Source organism: Lissotriton helveticus, chromosome 2_2 (genome assembly GCF_964261635.1).
Source record: "Lissotriton helveticus chromosome 2_2, aLisHel1.1, whole genome shotgun sequence".
In the NCBI taxonomy this organism is placed as follows: Eukaryota; Metazoa; Chordata; class Amphibia; order Caudata; family Salamandridae; genus Lissotriton; species Lissotriton helveticus.
The window spans coordinates 389,386,875-389,414,061 of NC_136060.1; the positions used below are offsets into that span (position 1 = coordinate 389,386,875).

At 43.9% G+C, this 27,187-nt stretch overlaps 1 protein-coding gene across 10 annotated transcripts in view; it reads right to left on the reverse strand.

The window, feature by feature from the left end:
- Nucleotides 1-15,318: 15,318 nt before the first annotated feature.
- FGFR3 (fibroblast growth factor receptor 3) overlaps nucleotides 15,319-27,187 on the reverse strand; it is a 125,031-nt gene continuing 113,162 nt past the window's right edge. For all 10 annotated transcript variants that reach the window (XM_078678618.1, XM_078678616.1, XM_078678615.1 and 7 more), the window contains 3 exons: nucleotides 25,980-26,117; nucleotides 20,547-20,652; nucleotides 15,319-19,940 (listed from right to left, as the gene is read on the reverse strand). In XM_078678618.1, the coding sequence (XP_078534744.1) occupies nucleotides 19,779-19,940; nucleotides 20,547-20,652; nucleotides 25,980-26,117 (406 nt within the window). In that variant the 3' untranslated portion in view covers nucleotides 15,319-19,778. The remainder of the gene's footprint in view (nucleotides 19,941-20,546; nucleotides 20,653-25,979; nucleotides 26,118-27,187) is intronic.

Consider the following 27,187-nt stretch of genomic DNA (forward strand, 5'->3'; position numbering starts at 1 on the left):
TCAACAATTAAGGGTCGTGTGCAGAAGTTGCAAGAAAGGAAAAATGGCGTTTAAATCTCAAATGTACCTATGCTAACTTAACACGATATAAGGATATATAGGAGCTATACAACACCCCCCCATGATCCGAGAACGGACTAAATAAGATAACAGAAGTGCCATCACATGAGAGCAGAATCCAATTATAAACGAGCATGAATAAAAATCAATTATAAAAAGTAACGCTAAAAAATAGCCCACAAGTATAATGTGGCTCAAGCCAATAGGCAAGAAAAAAAAATGTCTTGACTAAAAGTCAATAAAATCAAGAAAATGCTATCAATCAGCATGTCCATTTGAGGCAGTGTCTATGATAAGACTGTATATGAAAAGTAAGCTGCAACAGCCTCCAGGAGGAAGTCACTGTCCTCATCCGAAAACAGTTCAGCCATCCAATTTAAAAGATGAAAGGAACATACGTGATCTTCCAGCACCGGATCCTCTATAACCATCAGAGGACAGCTCGGTGGGTTTTCAAGAAAACTTTGTTCCAAGAAATTTTGCGCTGCCGACAACACATCCCAGGGACCCATTAGTCCATGTGCCACCGCCAAGGCCATAATCCTTTCGTCAGAACAAACCAACTCGTGAGCAATGATAGGACTCATCAGTTGATCAAAATCGACGTCAGAAGATATTGGTCCGCAGAGACACAAATCAATGGCCCAAAGGAAATCACAGGTCAGGCAGCGAAATACAGGCTGGACACAGGTGAAATAGGAGAACCGAAAAGATAATCCAAACGCCGTGCTTAGAGTCGCCAACGGCAGTGTGCCATAATAATCAAGCATGCGGTTGCGAAACCGCGTCAGTAGCAGCTGAGCGTGGTCTTGCACAGGAAGGGCATCCATATTTAAAAAGGCAGAAAACCACCAATGCGCCAGCCGCTAATGCAAGTAAAAACGGGAACCCTCCAAATAAGGATGAAAAAATAGAATGGAAGAAGGCAGGGATGACTCCAAAAATCTTCTCAAAGGAAGTCACGAGACCACCGCTAACAACTTTAAAAAAATGCGCTAGGCCCGTTGTGGAGGATGCGTTAAAGATAGAACGGACCATGGCTCCGAAATGCAAAGGCAAATCAGTGTTTAAAAGAGCCTGAACCTCCGTACGGGTGTTAGCAATGTGAAGCACGAAAGTTTCACGGGCCGAGCTCAAGGCCACCTCTTTCTGGGACAATAGAGCTCTTATTCTAGCCATGCCGCTGAATTCTGCTCCCAAGGTCGGTATCTGTGGCCAAATGGAAGACTCCCTATGTTCACGTGTGGGAGGATAAAGAACATTTCTGCAGCAAATAACTCGCTCACTTACTGTTACTATGAAAGCTATACCTTTAATTAAACCACAACAGTTTTCATTATTGAGCATTAAATAACTACCATTCTCTAACAATTTAAACGTAGGGATGATAGCAGGAACTGGCGTGCCTTGTAAAACGCAAGCCATATTCGGTCGGTCCTTGTTACATGAACCGTGTAACTGTATGTGTCTGCACATTAAAGAATGATCTGGTGTCTCAGTACACTCATCCCCTGTTAGATAAACTTCTTGTTCATCCTTGAAACATCTGTATGTGTATGGGAGTGACCAGACCTCATGAAGAAAACCGCTACCTAAGGGTTCAAAACGACCTATTGGCACATATTTCATACAATTTGAAAACTTATATAAAGCAAAAGGCAGCGTTATTAAACCGTGGATAAGCCACGTAGCAGCAGTGGATTCTGCCACAGAAAAAGGTAAAGATTCCAACCTTTCAATATGTAGCATAGAAAAGGAAGCATCACGCATTGAAAGCAAGCGTTGTTTGTCAGTCAAATTAAACGGTGCAAATAAAGAGGAAACGTTCATGTATCCCCAGGGAACTTTACCCATTTTCAGAGTCTGAAGTGTCCATGCAAACTGCATGATTGAACGTAATTGATTTTGACCATGGTATAAAACAGACACTTCATCATGCACAATATCAACAACAGACGACACAATATTATCTAATGTGTAAATTCTAGAGGAAAGCACGTTAATGCTATTGTCAACAACTGCAAGCACTTTCTCAAGATTCGCCTGATCAATAGCCCTAAGGCGTGAAGCAGCCTCAATCTGTGAGAGTTTCCAAATTTCATTGTAAACCCCGTATAACCACCTTTTCGACCTGCCACTAGCTGGGCCTTTAATGAAATCATTCAAATCCACGTCTGCATTCAGTTTGGAAAGGTGATACTTAACCGCAGGTAAAGTTGAATGTTTCAGCCAAGCTTGACACAACTTGCCCACAGAGTAAGAGGTGACAGTATGACTCAAATCAAACCGGGGATCAGATCTAACAGTCTTAAAACCGTCAGTTATATTTAAAAACCTTTTTTGGCAAGAATCAGCACTACGGTGCCAAAGCAGCCAACCCTTGGGATTCATACTGGAAATGTTAAAGGAGGAATTAAGAAGCAGAGCCTGTATATCTTTAATAGACAATTGAGTAAAATTACTCCAATCCTCATATTCCTCCAACTCCGGGAAAGACGGGGTGTTTAACCTTTTAGATGTAGCCAATCCAAAGCATGTGGTCTGGGAAATGGTTTCATTTAAAAACAACATATGATTCGGGATGAGACATGCACGGTGCAAAGCCTCAGTGCCTTGTACCTGCCAGGCCCTTGAACCCCAAACCGATTTAAGGTCTATGGTTTCCTTCCATAACTCATAGCCCCCAGTAACCAATTGATCTAGGAAGGCCTTCGAGTACAACAATTTTGTATCGGTAAGTCTAACCTTGGACAGTGGCTGTTTGTGAAATTTAAAATAAAAGGACTCGGGATTGGACTGATTAAAGTCAGTGAAATAAGTATACTTTTTAAGAAACGTTTCTGAACTCCCTTGTGTAGGTGCCGGGCAATGTTCCCACTGAGTAAAATTAACAGCATCCCTTCGGGAAGATGTTTTGTGTAAGAAGTGATTGCCATAATGTTGGTAACAGAACAATTCACCATAATTAGCAGATTCCAAGTACAAATCCTCAGCATCAAAAGCAGCATAGTATTTCAAATCAGAAAACAAACTTTCCACAGCATTAACATCCCAATCATCAGAACGAATGTTTTGTTTCACCACATCCCCCATATTAACTCTTAGTACATTAGGAACATTAACGACTTCCGTTGGGCCATGAATCTGAAAACGAACTGCATCCCACGCGATTCCATCCAGAACAGGCCATGCTGTGATGTTAACCAAAGTCAAGTCTCTTTTTAATCTGTGTGTAGAATGTGAAGAGGAAAGTGGTGCCAATGTTCCATTTAAATGAGTAATGCAAGTTCTCTCCTCGACATAGTGCCCATTCATAATTCGAAAAAAATAAAACACAAAACCAATTGACATAAAAAGGTAAACCGAAAAGAGGACCAGCCAAATGTATATCCAAGGAGGTATCAAAAAATGTTTTTTAAACAGGCTGGCATATACAGCAATTTGAGAGGGTTTTTTCGAGGCAAGGGAAGCAGAGTCAAATGAAAATCTGGATTCCGTGGCTAAACGAGCTTGCAGGTCAGGCATGGACAAATCAGTGGGGTATGTATAGTCTGTCTCATCAAGGTTAGTTCCTGGTAAATTATTCAATAATGGACTGGAAACAGCAGGTAATTTGATGGCCACCTCAGGTTCATTATTAGAAGCAGTGGGCATAATTGAATTTCTCACAATGGAAGGACAGGAAACAGCTGGTGTCATGCTAAGAAGAATCGGCCACTCTGTGTATCTTGACATTGTCAATAGAAATAAACCTGTTTTCCTTACGACCTGGAAGTGGTGGTAAAATGACTGTTCTTGTGCCCTTCACTCCAAGCACTGGGACTGGAGCTCGATAGGAGGGACCAAACTCTTTCTTGTTGTCGATCTTCTCCCGAACCAGTTCTCCAACTTGGGGTAGCCAGCCAACTACCGGGATCTGCAACGCATCATCCGATGTGGAGGGCAAATGTTCCTTTGCAAGACTGTCTCTGGTCTTTTGTAGATTCTGTAAAACATTGCAATGTTCATCTGCGTCAAAGGAAGTGGCGCGAACCACAGAGTCTAGACCGTCAAGGTCAGGGACGTACATCTTGATGCCAAAGAGCATTTCGTATGGGGTCCGCCCACCCAGAGACCTTCTAGGGAGATTATTAAGAGCACGCTGCACGCCATAGAGGTGAGCCAGCCAGTTTCTGCCAGTGCCTATAACTCGGGCTGTCAAAGATTGCTTTAAATCACGGTTCATTCGTTCAACTACACTATTACCCTCAGGTCTGTAGGGTGACGAAAACTTGACTTGGACCCCCATCGAAGTCATGGCATCCTTATACGCCTTAGAGGCGAAAGCCGGACCCTGATCCGAATGGAAGGTACCACAGGCAAAAATCCCTATAAAGATACGCAAATCTCTAATGACAGTCCGTGAATCAGCGCTGCGATGTGGCCATACCCACACAAAGCGTGTGCATGAGTCAACTGCTACTAAGATGTACTTATACGCAGTATCAGATGAAAAAGGACCGCAGTGATCTAAATAAACACAGCCTAGTGGTTTATTAGAAATGTACAACTGAGTCTGTGGCGGACGCGTAGCAGTTGAAGGTTTAATCTGCTGGCATATGTCACAAAGAAGGACATAATCACGCGTCTGTTTGTACAGTCCCCGCCACCAGAAACGTTGTTGTAGTTGCGTTACAGTGGCTGAGACGCCCGCATGCGCAGACGCCACACCTTCATGAGCCGCTGTAATCAAGTCTGTTCTGCGATCCGAGTTGGGAATCAGCCGTTCCCCAACATCAGGAATTGTCACAAAAGGAACCTTTTCGGGACTTAAGTGGTATTTATACTTCGAAGGGAATCCCGCAGGATGTTTACTTCCCTTCTCAGAGGCAGCAATCGCTGCCAAGATGTCGCTATCAATCTTGGTTTTAGACCTAGTAACTGCTGCAACTAAGTATGTAGATACTGCTGATTTCGCCGCTTCATCAGCAAGCGAGTTGCCAACAGCGTGAACTCCCACGCGCTGATGACCGAGAGTATGAATCACATAAACGAGTGGCAACATAGCCTTAAGCTCTGCCACTCGAACCCAGATCAATTTATGTTTTATTGCGCTACCCTTGGAATCATGAAAATCATTTTGAATCCAAAAGAACAAGTTTTCATTGTAAGATTGGACACAGTAGTAAGAATCACTTACAATTAGAGTAGTAACACTTGGATCTGCGTACTCCAAAGCTAGTAAGAGAGCACGAAGCTCTGCCAATTGTGCGGTGCAATCGCCCAGGGGCAACGTGTGTACCTCCCTGGAAATGAACTCATCATTCAACATAGCACCGACCACAATGGCGCATGCGGAAACGTAGGCATGTTTAGAGCCATGCGCAACCTGCGCCGACCCATCAGTGTAAATGATGCAATGGAAGTCCTCCAAAGGTCGCATAGCCAGAGGAGCAGGATGAACGAATTCATACTGCAAGTACTCCTGCGACCGTAAGGAAGCGTCAAAAATAAACATGACATCCGTGGATGACAATGACGCTGCCCACTGAATCCACCGAGGGTGCAAAGCCTTTGAATTCGGTACACTGGCTTTCGTGACTGCCTCCAAGTGAGGACAGGGTGTTACCACTAGCATGCGTTTCCCCTGAGACAGTGCTCGTTCCTTTAGAATAGCCATCTGTACAGCAGTTAAAACCTTTTCTACTGTGGGAAACCGCATCTCAGCCGAAGTGTACAAGTGTGACTTGTAAGCAATAGGTACTGTGTCACCTTCATTAAAAGTGAGGTATGTGAAACCCACCGTCCCAGGAATTATTCTTATTACCAGGTTGGTGTGGTTATCACGAGTCAGTAAATATTTAGAAGCGAGCAGATCAGCCTGCAAGGATTGCAAAATGGCTGAATGCTCAGGCAGCCAGCATGATTTTGAGAATGTTGGTTGTATCAAAGCATACAGAGGCTTGATACGCTGGGCATAATCCGGAATGTAAGTTCTGCCGAAATTCAAAAAGCCCAGCAAAGACTGTAATTTTTTCAGAGTTGTTGGAGCGCGCAATTGTGCGCACTTCTCCAAGAAGTGAGGAGCCAAACCTCTACCTTCATTGTTGAGCTCATAGCCCAGAAACAACACTGTGTGTTCTGCAATGTGCGATTTTGCAAAATTAAATTTGTAACCCATGTCTGCAAAGGTACAAATTATGGAATTCACTCGACACAGATGCATCCAAATTTCGTCGTCTGTGAGATAAATATCATCCACATAAGAACATGCATCCGGATCGATTCCCTCCAATAGTGTGACTATTCTGGAGGTGAAGACCCCAGGACTATTTTTGTAGCCCATTGGGAGTCGCCGGAAGCATTTTTGCACCCCAGCGGACGTAAAACTTGTCCATTGGGAGCTAAAGCCATCCAGTCTGTGGGCATAAAAACCATTGGAAATGTCAAGCGTTGTCTTGAAACGCTTACGCACTAGACTATCCACTAGGGCAGAGCCGTGAGTATTCTGTACTGCACAGTTACGGCAATGCGAGTTCAAATGCCGGTAATCCAATACCAAACGATATGATCCGTCAGGTTTGGTCACAGTAAAAAGGGGATTATTCATTGGTGACACACACGTTTCAATAACTCCCTGATATTCCAATTGTTCAAGGATTTCTGCGACGGCCGCTTTAGCTTCACGCCGTATGGGATATTGATCAGACCGCAAAGGAATTTCGTGGCATGGCGACAATTTGTCCCAACCACATTGGTTGCGGTAGAGAGCCGGTGCAAGAGCCCGAGCCCACTCTTCTGCAAAATGCTGCGCATGCTCAGTCGAGACAGTGTGCGCGAAACTGGGAAGGATTACCTCCTCCCCTCGCGGCGCTGCGAGCACAAAAGGTGGGGGCCAGTCAGCCTCGGAAAGCAAAATGTCGTACGTAGACGAAAGGTTCTCCCAAAATACCCCTCTGACAGTACGCTGTATGTCACCTTCAATTAACAGGACAATTTCAAAAAGTCTTTCAGGGGGAGCTAATCTCGTATCAGCTGTTTCTATTACAACAAACACTTCAGTCGCTGTCACCCTCAGTAGTGGACGGAGCGCCTCTCTGACTATGGTAATCTCCGCCGCGCTGTCCAGCAAGGTCAGAGCCCACGTCAGATTCCGAAGCCGCGTTCTCACTATCTGTGGCATATCTATGCGCTGTTAAGGCCGCGACTTTCTTCTTCGCAAACTGCGGACGCTTAGGCGTAGAATCCTCCTGCTTCACTGCGCCGTCCGTCTGGCGGGACTGACCACGTCCTTGCTGGCCACCACGTCCACGTCCACCCCCTCCTCCACCACCGGTCTTCTGGGCCGATGTTTCCTGAAAGGAACGAGGAGAGCGTTGATCAGAACCCTGAAAACGATCAGGTGATTTAATCATCGCGCGATCGCGCAAATCATAAACTCTGTCTGCCGGCGCAGGAGCTTGTATAGCAGGAACAGAATCCTGAGTTTGCCTAGTCTGCTTCCCCTGTGTCTGTTTTTTAGGCCAATTCTGTTTTTTGGACTTGGGCTGGACATCTGTCACTGCAGATTGTCCCTGAGGTTGTTTTTTATCCTTCACTGGAAAATATTTCAGACCTCTACTTGTGCGGCCAATTGTCTTATATGCGGCCACCACAATCTTTGCTAACTGGCGGGGTTTGTCGGCATCGGGCAGAGCAGCCAAAGCATTCGACAGCTGAAAGTTAACTGCATCTCCTTTAACATTGGAGAGAATGAGATCACTTACAATCTCAAATGAACCACACAGGCGCATACCCAATTCAACCGCTGCCTCCGGACCGTGATCATTCTGAACACGTCTAATGATTTCAGGCAGGGCATTCATAGACGGGGTGCCGAAGCACCTCGTATAAACTGCCGCAAAAGTTTTTCCCCAGCTTTCACAGTCAACAAGTTCAGGAGTTATATCCTTCGGTAGAGTAATCGTTAACATTCGATGTTTATCAGCAGGAGTAGAATTCGGAAAAACCGCCTCCAGTTGATCAAACTTCTCTGCTAGCCAGAATGGGAAGTCATCGTTGTCAACTGGACGCGCACCAAAAACCGAATTAACCATCACTGGATTGAGACGCATTCCGCCTCGTTCCATGGGAGCGGCCGCACCCCCCTGGGGACCACCAGGAAGATGTCGACCGATGTATTGCACTAAAGCACGAATCACGGAAATGGAAACAACATGCAGCCTGCGTATTTCTGCTAGGGTACAAGCCCCGTGATTCGGGTGCGGGGTAAAGCCACCCAACGCAGGCCAATTTGTACCTGGAATTGAGAGTGGACCTAACCTCGCAGCGGACAAAGAGTGGGGAAGGGCGCCATCAAACCAAACCCGATGCTGCCAATGATCAATAGGTATTTCCAATGCCCTGTACGGCGTATATTCAGCCGGGACATCCGAGGCGGTGTAGGAGTGGAACAAACCAGAATTAGCGTCCACAGCCGGAAACGTAACCCAAGAGTAAAACAACTCGTAAGGAAACGCCGGATCTGCACATACCACGAAAATCACAGCCATCCCATCTACTGGGACTTGGTACGTCTGAAGATGGTTGCGTACCGCTACGCGACTATGCTGCGCAATAGCCACCGCCGCCATGACAACACTGGAAACAAGAAAACACAAAGAATACTTTGTAGCACAACTGGGTAGTAATTCAAAGAAACCGTTTAAGAAAGAATCAAGCTTGAATAAAGACCTATTTCAAAAAATAGGTAGGTTTCACCGACACCCCGTTTTCCGGAAACGGATGTGAAGGGGTTAAGGCATGAACGATAAACTACTCGAGTGTCATGATATAAGACCACCGAAACCGTTGGGCGCCATGTCGCAGGGTTTCTGTACTCACACAGAACTGTGCACAGAGGAGTGGAACCTCGGCAAATTAGGGTGTCCCAAAACTTACCTTAGCAACCAACTCACCCCTTACCGAGCTAGCTACAGTGTCTCATTGGACATATCAAACTCCCAATGTTTAGACAAACCAGAACATGAACTTACAGTACCTCAGGGTACGTGGGACTCATGAACACTCTTTCGTTATATTATCATTACAAACCAGAACATGGAGTAAAGAAGACACATGTGCATTTGAAATGTTTATTTACTAATGCCGTCTTCTCAGGCGCAGTATCTTAGATAATACAAGTATACTTATTATCAGTATCAAAATTACCAGCATAGTTACTAAGACATAAAAAGCGAATGGTGACAGCATGTTAACATGCTGTAATGAATAAGAGTTAACAACACTTATATCTCACCCTCCCTAACACATATATTATATTATTAGCTAAGAAGGTCTCTTTGGGTTGTTTTAGGGCGGGCCCATACCTTAGTGTCCTAGCATGAAGGAATCACATCAGCATACACCAGCTCTCTCTGCATGTGCACCGCATCAAGTGTGTTAACAATTCTCGTGCAAAGCAATATCAATCCCGCCTCAACCCCAAGTTGGCAAAGGCTGCACTTGTGTTATGACTATGAAGGCGTGGAGATCAGACCTCATAACAATTCCATATCGTGTTGCTCCTGAAACTTCAGCACTCTCCGTGCAGACATGGTTTAACAAACAAAACTGATATCAGAGCAATAACATATTATTCTCACATACACCACGGCAAACCACTAGGTTGAAAGCTAAGTCAACAATTAAGGGTCGTGTGCAGAAGTTGCAAGAAAGGAAAAATGGCGTTTAAATCTCAAATGTACCTATGCTAACTTAACACGATATAAGGATATATAGGAGCTATACAACAGAGGTGCCACGATGGAGGAATAGGCCGTGGTCGTGGAAAGGACCTGAATAGACCTTTTAGGAATTGTTTGATGAGCCTGTCCGCCCACAAAGATGGGCCTGTAGCCTTTCTTGTGAACCTTGAAATCGCCGCTAGATGCACTTTGATGGATGTATGCGCAAGGCCTGACTGCGCAAGGTGTAACAGGTATGGTAGCAGCTGCTGTAGAGTGGCATGGAAGGGGTGCAAGCCTTGATCCACACACCAGGAACAGAATCGCTTCCATTTTAGTGAGTAGGTTTTGTTAGTGCTGACCGCTCTAGCGTTCGCAAGGACATCTCTGCAATCCTGCGGGATGTTCAGATGGCTGAATTCGCGGTATTCAGGAGCCAGGCTGATAACTTCAGAGAGCTCAGGTTCGGGTGGAGAACCTGCCCTTGAGACATCGTGATCAGGGCCGGAAACTGCTGCAGGCGAAGAGGGGGCCGGGCAGAGAGGCGATGAAGCTCCGTGAACCAGTGCTGCCTCGGCCAGGACGGAGCAATGAGGATCAGAGTGCAGGGTTCCGATTTCATCTTCCTGAGAACCCTGGGTATCAGTGGGAATGGCGGAAAGGCGTAAGCAAAGACGTTGCGCCATGCGATGGAAAATGCATTCCCGAGGGTTCCTGAGTGGTGATGCCTGCTTGCGAAGCTTGGGCATTTGGCGTTCTCTCTGGTGGCAAAGAGGTCTATGTTCGGGGTGCCCCACTCCTGGAAGATATGGTCCAGCACCTCCCTGTCCAGTTCCCATTCGTGGGAAGGAGACTTCTCCCTGCTCAGTGCGTCCGCCAAGACATTGTCCTTGCCCGGGACGTACTCCGCTTTCAACACTATGCCATGTGTTAGAAGCCAGTTCCAGATTCTTTGCGATTCTCGAGATAACGAGATGGAACGCGTCCCCCCCGGTTTGTTCAGGTAGTGCATCGTCGTGGTGTTGTCCGTCCTGACGAGCACTGGGGAGTGACGAATGCGTGGAAGAAACGCCTGTAGAGCCAGGAAAACCGCCCGTAACTCCAACAGATTGATATGGAGCCTGGTTTCCTGTGTTGTCCATTTGCCGTTGATCTGGAGGTCCTGGAGGACAGCTCCCCAGCCTTCCAGGGACGCATCCGTAGTTATGACGTGTGGCTCTGCTGGGAGCAGGAACGGCAGACCCTTTGAGAGATGGTGGAGAGATGTCCACCATTGCAAATGATTGATAATGGGTCGAGTGACTCGTATGCGGTCCTCGAAAGAACCTGTGGCTTGAGTCCATTGCTTTGTCAGTGCCTCCTGGAGTGGACGCATTTTTAGGCGGCAGTGTGGAATGAGCAGTATGCATGAGGACATCATGCCTAGGAGAGACTTGAACGTGCGGACCGGAAGAGTCTTCCGCGAAGCCACTGCCTTGGCCAAGGAGATGAGCTTGATTTTTCTCTCCTGAGAGGGGAAAGCCTTGACACGGTCCGTGTCCAGAGTCGCTCCAAGGAATGTGATGACCTTGGTGGGTTCCAGAGTTGACTTGGCAGTGTTGAGGGTCAGTCCTAGGCGGTGGAAAATATCCAGACAGGCGCTGGAGGACGAGGCTGCGGCGGCTGCCGTCGGTGCCTTCACCAGCCAGTCGTCCAGGTATGGAAATACCTGGTGGCCTTGTTGACGAAGAAATGCTGCTACTGGTGATAGGCATTTGGTAAAGATCCTCGGGGCCGATTTGAGGCCAAATGGAAGGACCCGAAATTGGTAGTGCTGTCCTGCCACCGCAAACCTGAGGAACTTCCTGTGCCCTTTGAGAATAGGGATATGATAGTAGGCGTCCTGGAGGTCTAAGGACGTCATGTAGTCCCCTTTTTCCAGCAGACCAAGGATTTCTTGCAGAGTCACCATATGAAACGATTGTTTCTTTAGGAACACGTTGAGTGCCCTGAGATCCAGGATTGGGCGCCATTTCTTTCCTTTTTGGTGGATTAGGAAGAAGTGAGAGTAGAAACCCTGATTCTTGTGGGCCCGTGGAACTCTCTCTATCGCTCCCTTCTGCAGCATGGAAGCTATTTCCTGAAGAAGCAATCGTAGGTGCCTGTGTGATCGCTGGCACGGTGGCGTAGTTGGGGGGATAGAGGTAAATTCTAGGGAATGTCCAAATCGAATGAGTTGGAGTACCCACCGATCCGTTGTTATAGTTTGCCAATTGCGATGGAAGTATTTCAGTTTCCCTCCAAGTTTTAAAGAAAGTAGTGGTGGAGGGGCTAGCGAGGGAGACAAGTTATTGTCTGTTGCCAGTAGGTCGTTTTTGGCCTCTTCCTCGGTAATTGGACTTGCCGTAGGAAGACTGTCGGCCTTGTTGAGGTTGTCGCTACTGAAACTGCGGCTTGGACTGCGAATATGTGTACGAAGACCTATTCTGATAGGAACCTTTGTATGCAGGCTGACCTCTTCCCCGGTTGCCACGAAAGGACTGGGTCCGGAATTGTAAAGTACCCAGAGCCTTGGCAGTATCCGTGTCCTTTTTTATGGTTGTAAGGGCTGCGTCAATCTGTTCCCCAAAGAGATGCTGGCCATCGTAAGGCATATCTAAGATCCTGGTTTGCACCTCCTGGCGGAAAGTGGTGGCCTTGAGCCAGCCCTGTCGCCTCAGGACTGCAGCTCCTGCCAGTTGCCGGAAACCAGTCATGGCGGCATCAATGGCACAATCGATGATCTCTGAGGCAGAGGTCTGTCCTTCCAATAGAAGTGAATGTGCCTCCTCTCTGACATCCTCCGGCAGATCTGAAAGATATGGTGCAATGTCCGCCCAGAGTTGGCGATTGTAACGGCCCAGGAGGGCTATCGAATTAGCCACTTTGACCGTCATGGCTGAAGTGGTAGTAAAGCGTTTGCCAACGGCATCCAGTTTCCTGCCCTCCTTATCAGGTGGCGTCGATAGAGGCGAGGATGGATTTCGAGAGTTCTTCTGCGCCGCTTGAGTCACCACGGAATCTGGTTTGGGGTGACCTGTCAGGCATGCCGGTGCCGTGGAGGTGGCCTTGTATTTCTTATCAAGCCTGGGCACCACCACCTGTATAGAGGCAGGCGCTTGCATGATTTGTTTGCCCTGCTTCCAAATGTATTCAATTATGGGGATTGATCTTGAAGTCTTCCTAGTGGGCTCCTTGAAGTCATAAAGGAAGCATTCCGTTTCCTGAGTTTCCATGGACATATGGAACCTCTTGGCCGCCCGCTCGATGATGTTGTGGAATCCACCGATGTCTGCAGGTGGAGACTCCGAGGTCTGCGGATCCGGAGAGGCTGGAGAATGTGCCACATAATCTTGATCTGCATCCGGGTCCGACTGGTCGTCATCGACTTCACCTTCCTCCTGTTCCCTCTCCTCATCGTCAGATGAGGGAGCGTCCTGAATCGGAACCTGTGTCTTCTCAATGACCAGGGGAGTTGGTCTGTGGCGAGACGAAGGAGCTGGCGTCTGTGCAGCTGGAGGTGCTGACGCAGAATGTTTCTCCGGGAACCGTTCCTTATAATCCTGTATGAGGAATTCTAGGTCCGAGACAATGGATGCGGGGAGACACACCATAGGAGTAACCTGTGTCTGGGGCGGAGGCTGGTCCTGTTGTTGTGGAAGGACTTCCTCCTCTTCAGGCTCCTCGTCTGTGGTTTGACATTTCAGGACTAGGTCCGATGGACTAGTAGCCTGCGTAAAGGAGTCCTCGTCCGACTCCTGACCTTGTAGTAGACAGGCCGGAGGAAGTTGTTGTATCCTACCGGGCGAGATCCGTTGCGGCGTAATAGGCCGTTTAGTAATTTTCACAGTGACATGGCTCACTTGTGGTGGAAAGGCATCCATGGCGTGGGAGAGGAGTGCAGACTCCTTCCAGGGTCCTGTCGACGTCGAAAGTGACGGTGCCATGGTAGATATGGTCGTCGACGGTAATTTAGTCGTCGTCGGCGGTGGTTGCGACGACGATGTCTTCTTCGACGTCAGTTTCGTCGACGGTAAAGTCCCCACCGTCGACGGTGTACTCGTCGTCGACGGCTTTCCCACCGTCGACGGGATGATCCTCGTCGACGAGGTAGACTTCGTCGACGGCGTTGTTCTCGTCGACGGTGTCGTCGTCGTCGACGCCTTCGACGAGGGTCTCATCGTCGACGACGAGATCTTCGTCGTCGATGGAGTGACCGGGATGGTCGACGGCATAGGTCTACTCGCCGACGATGAAGGCGTAGTCCTCGTCGACGAGGAGGAAGCCGATGAGGCCGTCGTCGTCGACACTGTCGTCGTCGACGTCGAGACGGTTTTCTGTGCCGAATGCACCATCGACGCCGTCGTCGTCGGGACCAGTGGCTGCTTCCCGGGGACAGGCAGGTCCTTGCCAGACACAGATGGCTTGCCCTCTGAGGACTTTTTAGAAGTCTTCATAGGAGGGGTGTCTGTGGGGCTAGGGGAAGAAACCCTTGGCCTCTTCAAGGAAAATTGCGACACTCCAGACACACTCTCACCTTCGGATACCAAGTCATCAGTCTTGGTCTTGAGCCTGTTGAGCCACAACAGAAGTCGACCTTCTCGGTCCTTGAGGGTCTTGTTGGAGAAGGTCCGACATATTTTGCAGTCCTTTGCCTGGTGGTGAGGGTAGAGGCAATATAAACATTTATCATGTTTATCCTCAATGTGAAGTCTTTTCTTGCTGCAGGAGGAACAAGCCCGGAAAAGACCTTTCTTCTGACTATCAGACATAACTTTAGAGAATAATTAAAGTTGCTTTTGAAGAAAAAGAGAAATTCCTGAGGAGAACTCAGGTGGAGACTCCCTAGCACAACGTGCGGTAGAAAATCTGAGAGACTTGGGCTCCTGGCAGGAAGGTTCTAGAAGGAGGTGGTAGCTGATTGGCTGTTGTACTTTATTTGGTCCTTTTTACAAAAGGACACAGATAGGCCACCAAGGTGGGACCCTTGGGGCCTGCTCTGTTTGGTCCTTCCTACAAAAGGACGTGGATAGGCTACTAAGGTGAGACCTTTGGGCCTATTCTTTTCTATGTATGTCTTTAGGACATTACTTTTTATATACCGGAGGCTCCCGTCTCGACGACGGGGAATGATTCAGGCATGTGAATCTATGAAAGACACCCAAATACTGGATAATGTATGAATTCGAACCGGAAGTCTGAAATCAACCCTTTGTGCCATTTCGTACCCGCATATCATGTGACTCTCAAATAGACACATCATACAAAGTGCAACCTCAAACCTTTTAGAATCCAGTCAGCATTCAATCTTAGAGAAGTGCCACACATGGACATTTAAAACAACCCTTAGAGGTCAACGCCATACCAATGTTAAAAGGGCAGTCTACAAGGACAATTACCACTAAAAAATAACGTACAAGACTAACCCAAAAATATAAATAGAAAGAACAAACCGACACAAAATGAATTTGGTGTTTTGCCCTTAAGCACGAGTAACACCACAGTTGGTCATGAAATAAAAAAAGTAGTACAGTCCCACAACTCAACTGTTGCCTTTATTGTTTGGTAATAGTAAGTTTGCCACATTATCAAAATCAAAACAGATTTGCTCAATGTTTATTTCACACTTGTTCAAAAAAACAAAAAAGGCATCATATTAAACTGAATAATTTTCTCAACAAAATCACATCTATTGGATGCAAATCTGGAATGCAACATCCGTGGTGGAAAGTGTAACAAAGTCAGAGGTTTATTTCCTTTGAAGATAACAGTTCAGGCTACAAAACTATATCTGCATGAAATAAGAAATGTTAAGTTGACAAGTCTACAACAGGTACATTGTGTAAAAACTCAATAAATTATATATATAGATTTATAATATCTAATAACATTTGAAATCATGCGCAAATTTTTACAATTTTTTCTGCATTGAAAAAAATAATGCCTTAGGTACTTGGAATGTACACAATTAGCAGATGCTTGTAAGAAAATAATCTTTTTAGTTTCAAAAAAAGAACACTAGAAATCTACAGTCTAAAATCTTTCACTGTAATAACCTTAAACTATAAATTACTTCTTTTATTTTAGAATAAGAGCTTTGTGGTGCTGTTAGGACATAAAAGACATAAACCGTAAATAAGTCACTGTAGAGTAAATTTGAACCAGTACTATAGATTATTTTTACACACACATATAGGAGCACCATGATCATTCTAGTGATAAGGCTGTGGGGCTAACACGTTTTTGCACACTGGTCTGGATCTCCAGGTGCTGTAATCTGAAGTGAAACCCAAATTTCTCACAATCAATTCTCACATGTGCCCTGCTACAGAACTTCCTAGAATGAATGACGTGGATGCAAACATTTCATGTCCGATTTGTTGTGCTAATGAAAGCGATATACAGACATTCTGTGTGACCATCCTGCCACTGACCCGCTTCTGCTAGTAAACTTTGACTGCTAACAACTCCCTCTATGCACGTTTAAGGCGTGCCTTCCAATATATTTTTTTGGTGCAAAGACACATTTAAGGCAATTTTATTAATTATGTACTATCTCCATTCTTTAGAACAACAAACCCGTCTTCAGTGCGCCCACTGCAGTGTTATTCTTTTTTGTTATCCCGTCTGCAAATTACAGATCAAGTGGCTATTGGTGTTTCATAATAAAAGCTATCAGTGTACACCTCTCAGCAAACCATGTTTAGCTTGGTTGTGCACTTGATATACTGACCGAAGTACATTCATTATAAAACGGGAAATAGATGATACTAATGCAGTGAGGCTTCATTGGTTTTCATGCACCCTATGTGCAACTTAAAACTGTAAATCAATCTGTTATTTTAACCAATGTTTATTTATTGAAAAAACCCAAAAGATTCCACACTGCAATCCAATATAAATGTTCTGCAGAAAAAGTGTAACAGAACTGAATGAACGATGAGTATAAGTGAAATTGCAATGAGATAGGACACAAACAAACTGCTGTTTCAGGACAGTTGGGAGCTGGGCTGAAGGACATCATACATTCATGTGCGGTGCAGTCACACTGAAAACATTCACTAAGCTTCCAGACACCTGTCTGTAACAAAAGATCAAGATATTGTTGTTCTTGGATAAGGAAGCTGCATACACTCATTAGTTAACCCACTTTTATGTCTATTTGCCTAAAATCACACTTTTCAGAAAGACATTTTTCTCCAATAAGAATTCTTCCAATTTTCTTTAAAGTGAAAATAAGTTGTTTTTCTGCATTGCAATATTTGTAGTGCAAAGTGGAGGCTTGCGTAAATATATCCCTTGTTCTGAATGGCAAACGACTAGTCAACGATCCTCAGTAAAAAACTGTAATCTCCTAATCAAGGATTCTGTTGCAGGTTTGCAGAAAAGGTGAGTGTGGGGAAAGAACACATAATGTAAGTGAAGTATTTTGTTAATTTACCATATTTGGAGGTTGAAGCAAGTGGCCTAGGCCAGTTAAAGAGAGGACGTATTACACATACATACATCCCTCTGCTTAACCAATATCAATGCGCATAACCTTTGAAAAACCACGTTTTGCAACGGAAACAAACATTTATTTAAGGTCCAGGTGTGAAGGGGACCAACTCCGAACATGCTCTCAATACTTCTGTAAACACAAGCGGATTAATATAGATTAACTCTCAAATGTTAATAACTTAAAACTTACAGTCTGTAACATTAATATGCTGTCTAGCCTAATGCAACAAACATAAATGTTGAAGTCTATAAATAACTTTACAAATATACAATAGTACCAAAATACAATTTTTAAAACAAAACTGTGAATATAAAAAACATTTCTTTTAAATGTTCTTGATCTGTATTATCCTAGACTGCAATGCTAGACTTGTAAGACTGCCCTCTTTCGGAGAACTGCTTTTAAGACATCCTAGTAATATTTTACATATTTTATTTACATACATTATGTACATGCTTATTCTGGGATAAACCTTTCTTTAAAATAAATTAAAGACTTTTTTGCCTGCAGGTACCCGTACTTTCGGTCTTCAGTTCACTGCCACTTCTTTTGGAAAGGTTTATTTTATTTTGCACCACTTTTGCTGCATATCAATTAAGGACAGAAGGGACCAGACATAGCCCCAAACCAAGGACCTTCTTTTCATTTGAAAAGTGGAGCAAATTTGTTGTTTCTTTCTTTCACAGTAAGCAGCAACAGCGACTAAAACAAATTTGTTGTACTTTTCTTCAGTACAAAACGTTAAGGAATATGTCAAGTTTCTCCTACTAAACCAAATTGTAATAGATTTTTACATAAGAAGACAAAGTATGTATCATGGGTACATACTGATAGGTGATGGATGCGGTCATTGTGCTGGTAAAGGTCGAGATGGGACCTGGGTCAGAAGAGAATTTTTAACTTTTACTGGCCAATACTTCAACAGGGTCTTTTAGGAGAATTGTATGCCTACATCTATGAAAATAGACACTTTGCAATGGAATGTGGTTGCTTGTATTTTCCAATAGCTTCAATAATAGTCTGATGATGCACACACACACGCACACACCATTTAATATACATACACATAAATAAACATAAACAAAGACACTCTACATGAGCCCTCTTTTGTAAAACACCTGGTGAAAGGTTTCAGGGGCACATATAGACACCATGCGCAAGCGAGGCGACAGGAGGTGCATGGGGGGCAGGGATTATATTTGTTCCTAGATCTAGCCATTTACAAAAACTAAGGATAATGGGACAGTCGGTTTCCAAAACCAGAAGAGCACTGATTCAGTAATCCTTGACTTGCTCCCATTATGCTAACATTCACATTGTTTATTAGGAAGTATTTTGCCAGATGGGTCATTTCTGTTATTATATGGTCTCTGCTAACGTTTATTCCCCCAAACTGACGCAAACCTACCATAAAAGGTTAGAGAAGATGGATAGCTGGGATTAGAAAATGATTCCTATGTACTGAACAGGACGGGACGGGACCCCTCTCACAATTGTAGGACTAAGGAGGTGTGGTCAGTGTTTCTATTTTCCTGCATAATACTGTTGGGTACCCAAACATGTTGCTGTATCTTTCAAAGACAAGCGAATCATATTGAAGTTACAGGCCTTTTAGCAGCACACTCTTCAGCTCAGCCTACATGCTTTTACTGTGTACGGTGTGACTTGTAGGTCAGTAATCGACACAGTATAGTATCTTTAAAGAATTTGATTTGGAGAGCACTGTTGCGGCATCAACAGGTTAACCACTAACTTGTAAAATAGGAGGTCTTGGGTTTACAGAGGCTACTGAGAAAACATACAAATATCCAAAAGGAGGCCCTGTTATTCCTTATGTGTCTGCTACCTCCATCAGCCTTGAAAATCTTGACTTTAACATGCCTAATAATCCACTGCAATCTTTCTGTCTCAAAAGACCAAATGATAGGGGCCTCAGAAATTTTCAAGGCAATGTTTTCCATAGAAAAAACTTAATAGTTCAAGGCAACAAAAGAACGAAAATGTACCAAACTACCTCAACTGGAAAAAGCATTATAACATCCGTAGGCCACTCCCCTCTTGGCTTCTCCAAAAAGGTTAATGTGCAGATTGCATAAAGTTAACAGGTTTACATTCTTCACTATAGTTTCTTTTTTCCTTTATAGTTTCTTCCTCTTTAAACTTTGCTTCTCTTGGCGTTCACAGGCACAGATTGGCAACTCTGGCACACTATATTTCATCACTAGAGGTCAAGCAGTCCATACCTCTAGATGAAACATTCTGCTTTCAAAAATATATATATATATTTATATCTTGGCAAGAGATTAGGTCCTTCAGGCCAAACAGTGCTTCACGACTTCTTGTACAGCATGTAAAAAAACTACGGCTCAAAGAAAGAAAAAAAAGGTTTCTTTCACTCATGGGCTCCGTCCAGCGAAACCGCCCTTCGCGATGGTCTGTCCATGCGCCTCGAAGCCTACATGCTTGGGTTGGTTTGGATCTTTGTCCCTGAACACTCATGTTCGGATGCCTCCATTGTATTGCTGGTGCTTGGGAAGGCAGGGCTCCTCGGGCAGGTCGTGTGCAAAGACTGAATCGTCCCCAGAAGAGCAGCTGCTGTGGCTGTCGGGGCAGGCTGGCGAATACTGCTCAAAGGGCACCGAGAGGTCGAGGTACTCCTGCAAGAAGCAGCAAAGCAAGAGAAGTTTTAGTAACAGAGTTTATCAAGAAAGCACAGCAGCAAGTGGCAAGGGGAGACTGCCATTTAAGTGGTTATTCCACCATTGCGTTTCTTGAATTTCCTTGCAAACCACAGACCAAATGAACATCTGAAGCTCGAACAGGGAGAGGGCAATTATTCCAATCCCCATCAGAGCAGCCGAATTCGGGTAGGATAAGCCTGCTCTTTAAGCCAAGGGTGTTTTCCATTGGTGCAACTCTATAGAGTACCGATGGGTAAGAGAGTGGTGAAAGTGTAGACATGTAGGTGTACTGCTCTAAGTCCATAATGCTGAATCGTATTTCAGACATATATGCCCAGACTTTCACCACCCACTTACCCAACTAGACTTTTTCGACCTGCACCGATGGAAAAATGAAGGGTTCATAGAACAAGTTCCCTCAAGTTCCTTGGGCAACCCACTGTTGAGAGCAGAAAGCAACAGCGCATGAACAAATTAGAGACCCTAGTCAGATTCACTGAATGATTACGGGGTACTCATTCTACTGTTGGCGGCACCAAAGGTCCTTCAAACCCATGAAAATACCCCGCGAATGATACGTACATCAGTGGACGTCACCGTAAGGACCCGGTCCAAGTCTTCTACTAGCTGTTTGAAGGTTGGCCGCTGGGATGGCACTGCATGCCAACACTCTCGCATGATCATATACCTGAAACAAGGACATGCCGTTAAGAATCTGGGCAGTTGGTGTTAAAGGTCAGATCACGTGATTAAACAGAGTACCTGAAAATGTCACATTACCAAATAAAATTCCGATTTAAAAACAGGTGTAAAATTCCGGTTAACCTAGATGGTGGCTAGTCTTAGAATCTATTCACTTTATACAACAGGTTTAACGGGTCCCTAGGTACTGGACAGCTCCAAGTCAATAACATGGTAATGGTAACATTGTGACATGGTTAATATTTTATTGTATATGCCACATTGCCAGCTAGACGACTTGGCAAGTTAAGCACTCTCTGCTGGTCGATAAACAGAGCATCAATAACTTAAGTAATTGAACACCTGTTACTTACAGAGCTTAAAAATAAATGTCAAAACTGAGGAATTAGAGATATTATACTGAACTGTGATTTTGGCAGTGGTGTATGTTAATTCAGGCTGGTATATTTATTCTTCACCCCGGATGACCTGCTAATACAGGTTCACTGGGCTTGACTGTTGAAAGCATATTTATAATGAGTTTAAAGTTAAATAAAGGTGCATTTTACATGGAAATGTCTGAGAAATTAAAGCGAGGAAACATACTACAACGGAACCGGTTTGCTGAGGTTGAAAACTTCTACTTAGCCCTATAAGGACAAAAGATTTAAAAACTTGCCATTTTATTCGCCTCACCTACAGTCTTAAGGATGAAATTGCTTAAATCGTGTGGCATATTTTAAAGTGGTGCACATAAATCTAGACCATGAATACCTCTACTGAGCTTTCTTCCCTTTTTTACAGCTAGAAGGAGTATACTTAAGGACAGACAGCACTGTATTCATTTGATAACATGTCACTTCAATTACATATAGACCCTCTCCTTAGTTTCTGATGTCAGACTACTTCAATCAAAGATGAGAAGCAAAAGCTAGGTGAGATGTGGGGGTGCTCGCCAAGACAACCACTAACCAGTTTTAACCGGTGCATCAGCTATCTACTTCTAGTTTGAAAGTGCTTTGTGTCATTACATGGGAGGGAGCACTGTGACTGCCATTGTGAGGTGGCAGAGAATAAAGATGCTTCCAGCAGATTTCACCTACAAGAAATGTACAGATTTTCTGAATTTTCATCGGTTTCTATCAGAGATCAGCAGACAGCGACCTTTTCTAGTTATACAGAGCAGAGATGGGTGTTAGTAGATTAATAAGGGAATCATTTAAAGGAATACCATCTTGTCTGTTCTTGCCTACTGGTAGCAATCAGCACAGTGATTTCACTCTTCCTCTAAGATGGTGGACTTTAAGTCACAGCCACAAAAAAAACACCATTAGCTAAGAAACAATGAACATCATAGCCTTAAAGAGGTGAACAACCAGGTAATACGCTCTCAATCAATGCAGGTGGTCTGGCATTATTATTTTTGGAATATTCTGCTCCGTGTTCTTTATTTGAGTCCTCCAACGCTGCTGAGGCAGCTTTGTAGGTGCTCACAGATCACAAGCCAGCTCAGAAGACATTGACGTGGATAAGGCAGATGAAACAAGTTGGAGAGGAAGGAAGTATCTTGGTCAGAGATGAAAGGCCTCATTGGTGTGCACATCTTCGATGAGGGTCTCATGGTCATGAAGATTATTAACGCTCTTATCATCGAAGGACTTACAGTTGATGGACTTAGGTTCCGGTCAACGAGATGGCTATTGAGGCACTGTTGACTTGGGGATAATCGACGAGGAAACAGGGAGTTTTAAAAAAAATACAGGAGATTCTGGCACCATTTTAACAGGCAAATCCAGAGAGCCTTATCTCCGAATCAGATCAGTACCTTTAAACCGGATTACCATAAATAAATATGATTTCAAGGGCTTTGCATTTGTTTTGAGACTTGTTGACAGAAAAGCTGGAAGAGCACGTCTTATGGGTTATTGCACAGAACTGAGGAACACTTGTTTATGGGACGCAAGCACTGTTACACCGTTTAATAACAGCACATTTCATTTAATGCACTCCTAAACAGCAGAACTGCGATTAAAAAATATATATCATTAAAGAAAAAAGGGTATTATGGTGCTGCTACCTAGTAATCCAAAATCTGTCAGCAGCATTCATCAGTAAAAGTACTTGAATCTTGAAAAAAAGAGCACATGTTATTGCTGCCTGCAATGCAGCAATAGGGTATGTTTCACATAAACAAATGTTTTTAATACTGCTATGTGTTGCATTTTACCAGGATTCCCAGTCAGATGGCGTGGGGTAATCTGAAGCATGTAAATCTACGAAAGATCCAGTTCTGAAGAAAAAAAGAACACATTGGGGCCTATTCACAAACTGCATTTTTATATGCGGAGATCTCCACCCCAAATTGGGAGTCTCCTCACATGTAGGTATATGTTTTAGTAGTAAATCTAAGAAAGGAACAGGGGTGTGGTCGAAAATGGGGATTACTTACAAATAAAGGGGAGGGTTATGTAAGGAGTAAGAAGGGGCTAAGGAGAGTCAGAGAGGGCTTTAGGGAGGAACACCACCCACCCACAAAAAGAGTAAACCCATTGCTATTGACAAACTGTACCTCTATAGTTACTACAGCCAAAAAAGGGCACAAAATATTAGTAAAGTACCCCAGCTCACAGATGAATTGTAGCATCACACTTGGTCAACCATTAGTATTGCAACCCCGTCCATTGAAAATAATGGCATTAGGGAATAAAAATAAAACACCATTAGAAATAATGTTAAATTAAAGTAAATTAAATTATTTAAAATAGTTACAAATATAAATAAATACAATTCAATGGTAACAATTTGTAAAAATAGTTCATATGTTTAATTTAATTAGACAGTATATTAATAATATTTTTTCCATTTTCAAAATGTAATGCAACCATACATTTTATTAAAATATAATTACTTGAAAGTTTATTCAATTTGAAAAAATATTTAAAATATTTTTATGATAAATATTAACGTAATATTGTTAATTTAAATATAGAACTAAATAAAAACACTAGAGCGCTATTAACTTAATTTGAATTAAATATGTAAGCAACTTAAACATAATAAATTAAAATTCTTCTCCAACATTTAATTTTAAAAATACGTTTCCATCTAGAATAAAAAAAGTAATGAACTAGTAATTAAGTAATGTATATGAGCAATTTAATATAATGTAATGTTACATTAATTTTTAAATGAAAAAAGTTACTGATTTATTTTTATAATTGAATAAACTATGTACTATTTTGTATAAATTACCTTTAACAATAAATGATATTTGTCTATATATTTTTGAATTTTTTATTTATTTTAAAATAATTTCCCATTGAGTTTAATTTTGAATTCCTACCTCCATTATTTTCTGTAAGCGGATGTTGCATTACCAGGGTATGCGGGTATGCCCATGTGTGGTGCTAGATTTGCTCGTGATTTTTTTAAGTAACTTACACTTGTAAGTAAGGCTCTACCCCTTTTTCAAGGAATGGAGACATGTAAGTCTACACTTCTGTGTAACTACACAGGAATTTTGGGAATAGTCAAAAGTAGTAAAGTTAAGAGTAAATTTACATGTGTAAATTACTCACAAGTGTAACTTACCTTTTAGAATAGTTCCAACTGTATTTCAATGAATGCACTTTATTGCCTGTATTGTACAGAATCTTTTTCTAGAGAGTCAAAGCACTTCTCACCAGGCTAAATCGAGTCATTTTGTACCACCCTGCAGCTCTCCCTCCCTATCTGAATTGTGTATGGTTCAACAGACAGGAGACAGGAAGGATTAGGGTGGTTTGTTTCGTGTAATCCAACACATTCCAAAATTAGAAGGGACAGTGAACCAAAAACGCACTCCTTTGAAGTTTCTTTGCTCTCTGTTACATGACGAAGAGACAGGCATTTAAGAGAAAGGTGAATGGGGAGATGTACAAATGACTCAGCGCTGTTCAAAGAAGATGGCATATTTTGAGGACCAACAGCAATGTGATTTTGAGTCTCGTGACAGACAATCAAGGCCCTCATGGTGTGGGTTCATGGGAGACCGAGGATTCTTAATTCCTACAACACTGCAGGCTGATGTGTAAAGTGAACGCCATGGGTACATCGGATACTGCATTGTGTGGTCATGCGTCTTAGCAGATTCTGCAGCACTAAGGAACTCTGGTTCATATGCTTTATTAGAACATTGGAATGTTGGGAGCTCCAATGAAGACAATAGAGTGCTCCATGCTTTTACGGGCGGTAAAGGCCCGCAAAGCAACATTCCAATGTTGTTTTCAACGGTCTCTCGGAGCCCAAAGGAATTTAAATCCCTCGAACTCCGAGAGGCCTTTGTTTTATTTGTTGGAACTTTCTGCTCTCTAGTGGCAGAATGTTCTAAGCCCTTCGTAGCTGGGCTATACTGGATATTAAAGTCCCGCTCCCTTGTTAAAGGCCCGAGCCGAACTCCAGAGTGGGCCTTTAATAGCCGGTATAGCCCGCAATGGCGTGTTATAAGGCTATAGTAGATTCTCTAGACATGCATTTATGTTGGTTTCTGGCTTCAGCAGATTCTGGAATCCTGGAGGAGGTGCATGTGTGAGGTCAGTTTCTTGGCTCTTGCAGCGCAGCAGGATGAATGTACGCTGCAAACCCAAGGTTGAAGACAATCTGAGGTGTTACAGCACTGACGGTTCAGGTGGTCAAATTTTTTTTTAAACCAGCTAGCTTATGTAACAGCATCTTCAGTAGCCCTGCACTACTGCAGGTTCTGTTAATGGCGGATTCTTAAGACATGTACTACAGTAGGCCTACATGAAGACAGATTCTAAAGCTCTGCAGTAGAGCAGCTTCAGGTGAAAGCAGTTTGTGCAGCCATGCAGCCCAATAGCAGATTCTGCAGCCTGTGAAGGCAGTATCTGACCGGCATCTTAGCGGGTTTAAGTAATGGTACATACTGAAGCCCTACAACACTGCGGGTTCATACGACAACAGATTCTGAAGGCCTGCAGGTTCACCAAATGGCGGATTCTAGTGCACCTGGCTTCTTATAAGAAAAGGACGGGAATTCCTGTGGCACTGCAGGTTCATGTAAAAACCAATCATGAAGCCTTCCAGCTCCAACGGCAGCTGATCCTGAAGCCCTGTACTGCTTCCGGTTCAGGAGTCAGCAATTCTGAAAGCCTTCAGTTTCATAGCATTAAAAGGACTCTACAGCAGCCCAGCAAGGTCTGCACCCTCCCATCGGATCCATGTAAGAAGCAAACACCTGAAGGATGGGGTCATTTGTTTTTTTCTTGTAAGGAGCAAAACGAAAAGGAAAAAAAAGGTAGTACATCTGTAAAAGAAAGGCAGAGTAGCACTCACAGCTCATGCGTGCAGTTTGCTGGTTTGTCCATTCGGTGGCCTTCTTTCAGCAGCTTGAAGAGTTCCTCCACCGGGATTCCAGGGTACGGGGAGCCTCCCAGCGTGAAGATCTCCCAGAGCAGCACTCCGAACGACCAGCTGCAAATCAAGAAAGACTGTTAGCACTCCTGATGCTTTCCTCGCTCATTCTCGCGTGAGCGAGCGGCCAGGCAGAACTAACACAACCATCATTAGCATGACTAATTGCCCAGGCAGTTTCTGGTCAGTACTCGGATCCCTCCCTTCCTCCCCCACGCCCCCCCCACCCACCCCTCTCAGAGCAGCAAACAAAAACAGCCTACGAGTTTAAAATTGAAATGAGCATTTAATCACATGGATGGCAGCTCCTCTACGGCCCCTGCCATGGACGTTGCTAATATTCAACCATGTCTTGTGCACAGAAAAAAAAGTCAATATTCATGGAAAGTTTCAGCTGAGAGCAAGTTAAGGACTAAGGTCGAGATTTATTAAAACGTTGTACCTGTGCAAAGCAACACGAATCACGCATAAGGTGTCTTACGCTGTAAAAGTACATTTTTATCAGTGCAAAAACCCCTCCGTGCTGCTTTGCGTCAAAGCCGTCATTCGTTGCGCTGGTACACACATGCAGTCTAACACAAGATTTATACTGGACGTGTACTCTTCCAGTACACACTTCTATGTCTAGGAACCCATGTATTGGATGTGTGCTGTCCACTGAAGAATTATACAATACTTGTTTTATTTTATAAAGAAATAAAACCATTTTCCTTTGCTACCACTTGCCTTAATGAGGTGTCAGTTGTTGATGCAAAGCCCAGAGTGGCTCTTTTAGTATGATAGCCACACTGCACTCTACTTCACGAACGCTACAAGTATTTATTAACTGAAAGGTTTCTTGGGGACATGTACATTGCAGACATGGGCAGCAGGCATCATGCTGCTGGCGCTACCACCAGAAGTCTAAACAACACTTGCTTCAAGAAAAGACATATCTTTGGGGGATGGAGAAGTTTAGATGTTCTATCTATAGGAGGGTGATTTTGTGTGCATAGGAAGTCCACATTATGGGGTTTCAAGACAGGCTGGAGGACCCTACGCACGCCTTAGGGAGACTTGAACAGCACCTTGTTATAGCGCAGGTTGGAAGGTAATTTTGGGAGTCAGCCCCCTCTGGTAGACAGAGTATC